This window comes from Condylura cristata, unplaced genomic scaffold (assembly GCF_000260355.1).
Source record: "Condylura cristata isolate star-nosed mole 26May11 unplaced genomic scaffold, ConCri1.0 scaffold00021, whole genome shotgun sequence".
Classification (NCBI taxonomy): Eukaryota; Metazoa; Chordata; class Mammalia; order Eulipotyphla; family Talpidae; genus Condylura; species Condylura cristata.
Window position 1 is genome coordinate 29,158,354 of NW_004567122.1, and position 10,363 is coordinate 29,168,716.

Consider the following 10,363-nt stretch of genomic DNA (forward strand, 5'->3'; position numbering starts at 1 on the left):
AAGGGAAGACAAGGGATTCTGGTTGATGGTACACAGGTGTTATGGTGGGAAGATTTATGAGATTTTTACCTGAGGGGAGAAATCAAATATTGTACAACAATGTAAAAAAATTTTAAAAGTTCCATCAAAAGTAGGTAAATAAAAAGTTCACTGCGGGGGGAAAAAGTTGTTCATAGTTGTACTGTTGATATGTAACAACCAGAATCAAAATCTAGATGTTTGATATTTTTTTTTTTCTTCTTTTAAATCACCACACTAAAGTATTTAGAGTGTTCTGTAAGTAGGCATTTTACCATAAGGTACTATTTTCCATAGTATATCATTGAATGACTTTAATTAGTTACTTGGTATAATCCCTGGAAACACTGTAGTCTGAGAAATCATAAAGTATGGATGTCTTTATATGTTTTCTACTTTTCATGTGAGGCAAAGCTTCAACTAGTTTTAAAGTAAGCTAATTTTTTTTTTTTTTTTGTAATCAGTGACTCTTGGAGGCAGATAAAAGACAGTAGGTTTGAGAGAATGAATAAAGAAAAAGATGCTACTGGCCCTCCCTGGTGACGCATGGGGTTAAAGCACAACACTATAAAGCTATCCCCAGCCACTGCAGCATGAGCTCAAACCCCAACCAGGGAGGTGACCCAGATGGTATGACAGACCTCTCCTGTCTCACCTGCTGCTCCCCTCAGCAGTGTATTTCAGTACATCTGCCTATTCTGCTCCCCACTATGTCTCTGGTGAATCCTTTCACCTGCTGCACTTTTGTACCCCAGTTCTTATATGCATAAAAAAATCAATCTTAAAAAAAAAAAGACGCTACTATCCCTTTCCCTTTAAGTAAAACAAACGAAAGGGATTCTGCAGGATAATTGTTGCAGAGTAAATTTGTCTTTCTTAACAGCGTCGTTTCCCAGGGAGTATGGAAGGTTTTGTCACTCTAGATGAGGTTGGTGATGAGGAAGATTCGGAGCTTCAGAAACTTCGTAAATCGGGCATGGCATTTAGATCTGGTGACAAAAATGATGATGGTTTGGTTGAAATTAAGGTGGACAAGATCGAGGAACTTGATCAAGAAAACGATGCAGCGTTGGAAAATGGAATTAAAAATGAGGAAAATACAGAACCAGGCGCTGAAACTGCTGAGAATGCTGATGATCCCAACAAAGATGCAAGTGAAAATGCAGATGGCCCAAGTGATGAAAACAAGGAGGACTATACAATCCCAGATGAGTATAGAATTGGACCATATCAGCCCAATGTTCCTGTTGGTGAGATTTAAGACTTTGTTGTTCTCTCACCCTCCCCCAAACTCTTCTTTTAAAATAAGATTTAAAAATTGGTCTTAATAAATTCTGATAACATTTTAAAATAACTTTCCTTGTGCAGAACAATTTGTAAATCTTAATAATTCTTCTTACACATTGCCAGAATTTGTATTATTTTTTGTTACCATTCTACAATAGGGCTCTTATTCCTCCTCAAAGATTTTTGAGTATGTCACAATGCTTTTTCTGTTTTATCTGCTATATTTCTGCCTTTTAAGAATACTACTAGGTGGGACCTAATCAATTAAGTACATACTATCAACTAATAAATGTCCAAGTTTGGTTTGTTTTGTTTTGTTTTCATTTTGTTTTAGCTTAGGCCATATTGGACTTCTCAGAAATGTTATCTCATTCAAATTATATCGACAGGAAAAAAAAAAGATTTGAGAACACTAATTAAAATCTTTAGTTTACTGAATTTGTAAGAATGTATGTTTGTGTTCTAGGTATAGACTATGTGATACCTAAAACAGGGTTTTACTGTAAGCTGTGTTCACTCTTTTATACAAATGAAGAAGTTGCAAAGAATACTCATTGCAGCAGCCTTCCTCATTATCAGAAATTAAAGGTAAGGCTGAATCTAAGAGAGGAGAGTTCTTTTGTGAAAACTAACAAATCATGTAAGTTTATCAAAAGTAAATTGTGTAGTACCTTCTGTGGACTCAGCTCAATGCTTTTTCCTGGAGATAACATTTTTCTCTCTTTATTAATGGGCTTTAAGCAGTTAATGAGTTCCAGAAACATTTGTGGAGCCTCTTTTTGTAGTACACGCTAATTAAACAATGACCATTTTGTCTAACCATGTGATGAATTATAAACTAATATTTTTAGTTTCAAAGATTTTAGAGGCCTGATAGCCAAGTGAAATAACAGACTTTCAACTTTATAAACTACTATGCCCTGCTTCATACTTGACTATTGTTATTAATTATAGTCTACATTAAGTTATGATTAACAGAAAGATAAGAGGGTAAATAATTGAAGAGGGTAAATTAATAAAGCACAGTACAATAAATAACATTCCTATTTGGATGTTTTGAAATTTGGTATTTTAATGACTTCTAAGGCCTAATAAGTATTGAAATAAATAATGCAAAAAATTTTAGGGATTGATAATTGTAGACTAATTTTTTACATGATTTTAGTATTAAGTTCCCAAACTCAATCTATGTGTTGACTAGATATCCTTGAATTTAGGAAGTAATTCTAGTTCTTGGTTTGTCACACAGTGGCCTGTTACAAGTGTTAAATGTTCTTGCTGCTTATGTCATGGATATAGATTTTCAAAGATAGCAGCAATTTAATGTATCTTCTTTGATATTGTTGCTTTAAGAGCGGAAACTGTTGCCTATAAGAGTACTGAGATAATACAAGAGGGGTGTGGGTACTTAATAGATTAATATAATCTTTCTGATGCTTTCTAGCTATTTTAGTTGTCTAGATATTTGTTCTACTGAAATCTTTATTTCCTATTTTAACTTCATATAAAAATCATACAGTACGGTATCTTGCTAGTAATGGTCAGTGATTTGATACTTTCGTAACAGGTTTCTTCTGCCCCCTTTCAAAGGATATAATTGCTTTTACCCTCATCAAATTTGCAGTAATTATACGTTGATAAATTCCAACCAAAACTAATTTTGTTATTTTCGATTAGAGTTTTGGAATTTTTTGTGTGTGTGTCTTAATAGATCTCAGGTGTCCAAGAAATAGGTATAGCAAGCAGTATTTGCAGACCATTTGCCTGCTTTTATAAAGTTTTGTTGGAACACAGCAGGAATCTTAACTTTTTTATGTATTGTAAATGGGTGCTTTTATTCCTGTAACAAAAAATTACTTTTCCACAAAGACTAAACTGCCTGCATATATAAAATACTTACCACTAGCCCTTTAAGAAAGTGCTTTCCCTTTTTTTTTTTTTTTTTTGTTTTTTGTTTTTTTAAATAGTGGGACATTAAATTATACATCTACTTTGACATCTGTTTTCTTGGAGGAGGAGTACTTTATGTCACTGTGGTCTTACTTCTGTTAAGCTAGGGTTAAAGCATATTGAAATAACAAGTTTTCATTTCTTTTTTTACCTTTTTTTCCCATGCTTTACTAATGAGGTTATATTTAAATCACATGCTAGTCCTAAACTTAGTTGGGAAACTCTCTTATTGTGGTGTTAACCCATTTGTTATGTTTTTCTTAGATGACTTTAATCCCTACAAATTAAAATTTTCTTTTTTTGCAGAAATTTCTGAATAAATTGGCAGAAGAACGCAGGCAGAAGAAGGAAACTTAAGATGTGCAAGAAGCTTAATAATTTCAAAGAAAATAATGGTTCTTTGTTTTTAATGTTAACCTTTTCTAAATACAATACTGTAGTTAGAAGAAAACTATTGTACTCTTTTGTTTTAGTGGCAAAATAATAGATGTCTGTTCATGTGTTAAGTGTTATAGCAAAAATACCTATACGGTTAAGTTAAAGAAGAATTGTTTTTGTTTATTCAGAATGGTAACAGACAAGTAATTTGTAGAGACTGATTTCGTAAGCTACTTAAGACAACTTGCACCACTAAGATATGTTGAACCAGAGAAATGAAATTTAGTGATTCCAAGCTTCAAAGACATGTCAAACTTTTGATTCCATTCAATAAAGAACAAAACCAGTTGTATTTTTTATTACTTTCATCTTAAACATTCCACATTTTAACCTGGGCCTTGTAGGCTTTCATTTGGAGTTGGAAACTTTTTTGGTTATGTTTTGCTTTTGGAGGTCTTCATTAATATGAGAATTGCAATCAAAATGCAGGTGCAGTTTTCTTTTATTGTCATGCTGTTGTTTAGGTAATAAGTAAATTGGTTTTAGATTTTGTAATTTTTTTCCCTAAGTTCCTGCTAGATTTCGTATTCTAGTAGTCAATGTATTTTGAGTGAAATGTAAAAATTCCCGTTCTCTTTGACCAGTATTAATTTCTTGAGATCATATTGCTTGTCACTTGAATCCTGTAGCAGTCATACATATGGTATAAGCAAGATTTGATTTTTTGAAGTGTGTATACCATCTGTTCATATTTTCAAGGTGTAATTTTACATTTCTGCATTTTAAAAAGTTTGGCCGTAATCTAGACGCACGCTTCTAATTCATATACCTGCACATGTGACCTTTGTGAACAGAAATTTGCATGTATAATCTGTGTTTACTTGTAACTTTCTGGTTATATACTGCTTATATCTGTGGATTCAAGTTTCTGAAGTGAATACCAATAAAAAAAAAAACCTAGGCCATGTTCATTGGTTATACATGTTTGGAATGTTAACCAATATATTTGTCAGTTGTGATTTTTATTCATTGTACACTTTTTTGCATGCTTTAACTAATTATTACATTTTCAATCTATAGTGTTTTAAGGTTGCTACTAAAGATCAATGAGTTTTAAATTTTTTGGTGCTAAGTGGATTTCTTGTTCCTGTTACATAACTAAAAATGGGGCCGTTTGTGTGTGTTGGTTCTTTTTTCCTTCAACCTAAGTTTAAAATGCTGAGAGAAAAAATTGCGAGAGCTCGTGTTTAGAAATGTCTAAGTGTTTAACAATAAAAATGGGAATAACAAGAATTCGACCAGCTTTTCAAAATATGATGGGATTCTTATATAAGGGATTATCTTTGTCAAGAAATAAATTTTTATTTTAAAAAAATTGTAGGGATTCTCTTAGAAATTTTTAGTTCCATGTGGAATAAAGGATATTTCAAATAAAGGTACAAAGTTTTATGGGCTTCTTGTAAAGGATATGACTTTTTATGTAACATGCACAAAAAATCCTTGACAGTTTAATTTCAGCCTTTACTAACTACCCACTTAATTCCAATGTTTAACTAATAACAGCTACAGTAAACAACAATGTCTGTGATGGTATTCCCTACTGTTTCCTGTTGATAGTTTTTTCTTTCATAGTCTATTTTGCTAGATCTACCAAGTTTTAGGGGGAAAAGTTGAATGTTTTCATTTAGAAAGCAGGAATTCTCAAAACTGTTGGTGATAAATAAATCTGTTAACTATTTCCCAGATTATGTTAAAGCTTTAATAGAAATACACTTAAAAGCTGATGCACAGTTTAAAAATATTTCTCCCACTGTCATGTAGGTCTTTTAATTTCTTGTCAGTCATATATATGGGGGGGGTTTAGGGAAATCTTGAGTTTTGGGATTCTTTTTAACTCATTGCTGGTAATTAGAATCAATTATGCCTTGAGTTGGCCAACCTTTGTATTGAGTACATTCAAAATAAGTTAATGAGACAGGTGAATGGCCATGTATTAATACACCATAGTATATAGAGAGTTTAAATGATTACATTCTGAGGAACTCTTTTTTTTGTTTTAGATTGATTTATTCATACAGAACTGGGGTACAGGCCAGAGATGCGATGGGTGAGAGGATTCACCAGAGAGCTGGGAGCAGAACAGAAAAAAAAGTACACTGCTGAGGGGAGCAGGGGTGGGGTGCAGTCAGGAGAGGTCTGCCATGCCATGTGGATTTTCTCTGGGCCAGGCAGGGAACGAACTCAAGCGGAAGTGGCTTAAGCTTCTTAGTGCTGTGCTTTAACCCGCTGAGCCAACAGGGAGGGCCTTCTGAAGAATTCTTTAATAAAAGGAATAGAATTTCCCTCAACCCCCTTCAGGGTAATAGAGACCAGAAAAGGAATTACACATTGTGTGGATATTTGTTTTCCTCATAAAATCTGGCTTAGTATAGTTAAAAGCCAGTTCCTTTAAAAGAGTAATGGGTTTCAGGCATAGTTTCTGGCAAGGGCCTCAGGTCGATGATTGAACTGAGGTTAAAGTACCCTTCTAATCTGATGTAAGTCCTGTCACTGTAGGGGAAGGTAATTATTCTTTGAATTATCAAAGTACTTGATACTTGTGTGAATACTTTTCCAGCAGATAAACTATCGTAAGACTTACTAGAAACCATTACTGTGCTTCACTGAGGTTTAAGAGTGAGTTTTGATAGAAATTATGACAAGCTGGGGTGGTACTGATATCAAGGGTAGCTTTTCCTGTACTGTGTTTTTATGCCAAGTGTTAGTAACTAGATGACTAGTTTACTTACTGTTTTGTTGAAATACTGATTTTATTAAATTTTTGAGAAGAAAACTAGAGAATATTTACTTGGAGATATGTATAAAGCATTTTTAGAAAAAAAATAAGTGTTCCTTTTAACACTTTTTAAAGCTTACGGTTTTCAAGGGAACTTGATGCAATTAAGAGTTCCAGGAATGTTCGTGAAGATAAAGCAATCTTAGAAGTTGACTACCTTGCCAAACCAGTTGTTTCTTATGTGCATTGCATTTAACCAAACAAAAACCAAGAAAAGGGCTAAATAACAGTTAATTTGATATTTGTCTTGTTTTAATATTTATGCACACAGAACTGGAGTACAGGCCAGAGGTGCAAGGGTGGTGAGAGGATTCACCAGAGACGGTGGGGAACAGAACAGGCAGATTGAAGTACACTGCTGAGGGGAGCAGCCAGCAAGACTGGAGATGTCTGCACTATGTGGATTACCTCCAGGGCTGGGGATCAAAGTTAACAGTGCTGCACCTAACTGTTGTGACACCAGGGAGGGCCCGCCGCTCACCTTTTAAAATATGCTATACAAGCAGGAATATGCCCTTTAAAAACTAAAATGTACAGTTGTTAAATACATTCTCACTGTTAAGGCCACCATCATCCAATGTAAAACAAGCTGCCTGTTAACCCCATCTCCCCTTACTGCTGGAAACAATCATAATCCCTGTACATGAGTTTTAAGGATTTATTTATACATACAAGGCCAGGGTTAGAGAGTTGTGAAAGGATTCACTAGAAACAAGGAGTAGAACAGGTGGCTTGCCCAAAATACGCTGCTGAGTGAAGCAGTGGTCAAGACACGAGAGCTCTGCTTTTGCCATCATGTGGATCAACTTCCTGGACAAGGATCAAGCTCCCACTGCAGTGGCTGCAGGTAGCTTCATAGTGCTATACTTTAACCCCTTGTGCTACGAGGGGGGCCCTGAACTTCCTTTTTAAATTGTTTTAAAGATTATTCATACAAGAAATTGGGTACAGTCCAAACCTGTGGGTGATGACAGGATTCACCAGAGTAAGGAGCAGGACAGGCAGAGTTACTGAAATACACTGCTGAGAGAAGTAACAGGCAGGTCAGGAGAGGTCTGCCAAGCCATGTGGTTCACCTCCCTGGCCAGGGATCAAACTCGTGCTGCAGTAGTAGTACATAGCTTCATAGTGCTGTGCGCTAACCTGTCATGCCACCACAGAGGGCCCTGCTTACCCAATTTCATCATTGGCATTGCATTGTTTTTGCATCTTAATTTATGAGTGGTAGTGCTACTAATGGGTTTATACCTCAAGATCCTGCTTTCAGTTTTAACAAAAATTAGCTTTGTTGCTTCATCTGGTAGTTGTCTTCATTTTTTTAGTGACCTCTATACTGTACACAATGGTTGAACCACCTTATATTCCCACCAACAGTGCACATGGTTCTAATTTCTCTCAATTAAAAATCATGCAAGAATGGGGTGTAGACTACAGGTTTCAGGGTGAGGGGATTCAGCAAAGAGTGGGGAGTAGACAGATGTACTGAAATACACTGCTGAGAGGAGCAACAGGTAAGACAGGAGAGGTTTGCACCAATGTTGGTTGGTACCTTAGCTGGGCATCCAACTCAGGCCTCTGGCTAGTGATTGTTCAAAAGCACTAAGACTTAAATGCCTGTGCCAGCAGAAAAGCCATCCTTTCACTTATTTTTTGATAAAGCAGCTATTGCAGTGTCTGTGAAGTAGTATTGTTAACAGGTAAAATTTGTTGTATGCTTTGTCTTCACTTGTCTTCACTTGCATTGTGAGCACCATTCTGAGCAGGTACTATTTAGCGTCAAGGATTAGTAATGGGGTACATACTTTCCCCAGCTTCCACATGACACAAATGAGCATAGTGGCAAGGCCACTGTCAAACTATAGGACTATAAATTACAGGTTTTGAGAATTAAAATTTTCTTATTCATAAATGCAATTCAATTTTTCATTGAAATTTCAGGCAGTACTGAAATGTATATAGGTGATGGTATCGGGAGGAACTGGGTTAGAGTGCAGCTCTATGTAGCTCTCCACAGCCACTGCAGCTCAAGTTCAAACCACAAGCAGGGAGCTGACCCACATGGTGAAGCAGACTTCTCCTGCCTCACCTGCTGCTCCCCTCAGCAGTGAATTTCAACTTCTGTTCTGCTCCCCACTCTGGTGAATCCTCTCACCATCCCCCCCATCTCTGTTCTGTACCCCAGTTCTTGTATGCATAGGTAATATCTGAAAAAAAAAAAAAAAAAAAGCCCTCCCTGGTGGCACAAAGGATTGAAGCACAGCGCTAAGAAGCTAGCTGAAGCTAGCCACAGCCCTTCAGCACGAATTTGATCCCCAACCAGGGGGGTGAACCACATGGCACAGCAGACCTCTCCTGTCTTGCCCACTGCTCCCCTCAGCAGTGCACTTCATCAGTCTGCCTGTTCTGCTCCCCACTCTCTCTGGTGAATCCTTTCACTGCCCCTGCACCTCTGGCCTATACCCCAGTTCTGTGTGCATAAATAAACCTTGAAAAAAAAATTTTATCTACCACCTAGAATGTTACAAATACTGGTATTCTACCAACTATTTGCATTTATACCTACATGTGTATGTTTACATATATTTTCAAAAGATTATACATGCTGTTTTGTACCTTATGTTAAAAGTTCATGGGTATCATTCCACATCAGAGTATATCTTAAGGTGTGTGTTGCTATTTTACATTATAATTTTAATTCCTATTGGTAAGTTTTTAGGTTTTTAAAGATTTAACAGCTTTGAATATGCTTACATATTTGGGCACATTCCTCTGTGTGAATGAGTCAGCAGATCTATCTAAACATTTTACATTTTAATGAAAAGTCTGCAGAAATACAGTGGACTGAAGTGGGAACCTATTCACTTTCATCCTGGGCTTTCCTTACCATCTCTTGATTCCTAGTTCAACATCTTAATTTACAAATCTAAACCCTTCAAAATCTTCAGAACCAAACTACTGATTACCTGAACCAAACATGAATTCTGCAGTTGTGGGCCTCTGGTAAAGTTTCATTGCCTTGTCTGTCATTATTGGCAAATTTGTTAGCCCTCATTCTCCTGACAGCACTTTCCACCCAATCAGGTTATGAACCTCATTTTGCAAGTGAGCAGAGGCGACCTTGGAATGATACCCAGAGAATACCAAAGAGGTACTCTGACCCATCAAGTTTTGATCACAATGGTGAATTCACTATGATCTGGGAAAGACTGTATGTGTTTTGTAGGTATTGGAATAAGATTTATCAAAGATTCTTCAATAATAGTGATTTGCCCTACTATAAAATCTCATGAATGCCCAGATCAACTACAGATTAACATTTCATGTGTTTTTTTTTTTTTAAGATTTATTTATTTATTTGTACAGAGCTGGGGTACAGGCCAGAGCTGCGGAGGGTGTGAGAGGCTTCACCAAAGACAGAGTGGGGAGCAGAACAGGCAGATCAACTAAGTACACTGCTGAGGGGAGCAGCGGGCGGGTCAGGAGAGGTCTGCCACGCCATGTGGTCACCTCCGGGGCAGGCGGGATTCGAACTCATGCGGAAGTGGCCCTAGCTTCTCAGTGCTGTGCTTTAACCCGCTGCGCCACCAGGGAGGGCCTTCATGTGTTTTTAAGATTAGAAAAATGTATTTATGCATAAAGAATTGGGGTGTGGGCCAAAGGTGCTGGGGTGAGAAGATTCACCAGAAACAGTGGGGAACAGAACAGGCAGATCTACTGAAATATACTGCTGAGGGGAGCATCAGATGATATAGGAGAGGTCTGCTGTGCCAACTTGATAGTGCTGAGACTTTAACCCTTCCACCACCAGGGTGGTCCAAATTCACACCTATTTTGATTCTCCTTCCTGTTCATGCCTCTTCAATGTCAAGTTGATAATTTTTTTTCCAGATTGGA

General features: G+C 36.8%; 1 protein-coding gene across 6 annotated transcripts in view; it reads left to right on the forward strand.

The window, feature by feature from the left end:
• Positions 1–4,808, forward strand: part of MATR3 (matrin 3) — a 28,467-nt gene extending 23,659 nt beyond the window's left edge. For 3 of the 6 annotated variants that reach the window (XM_004686784.2, XM_004686783.2, XM_004686785.2), the window contains 3 exons: positions 1,046–1,268; positions 1,772–1,893; positions 3,562–4,808. In XM_004686784.2, the coding sequence (XP_004686841.1) occupies positions 1,046–1,268; positions 1,772–1,893; positions 3,562–3,612 (396 nt within the window). In that variant the 3' untranslated portion in view covers positions 3,613–4,808. Of the gene's footprint in view, positions 1–901; positions 1,269–1,771; positions 1,894–3,561 lie in introns of all 6 variants that reach the window. The other 3 variants (XM_012727888.1, XM_012727889.1, XM_012727891.1) reach the window with 2 other exon arrangements.
• The last annotated feature ends 5,555 nt before the right edge of the window (positions 4,809–10,363 follow it).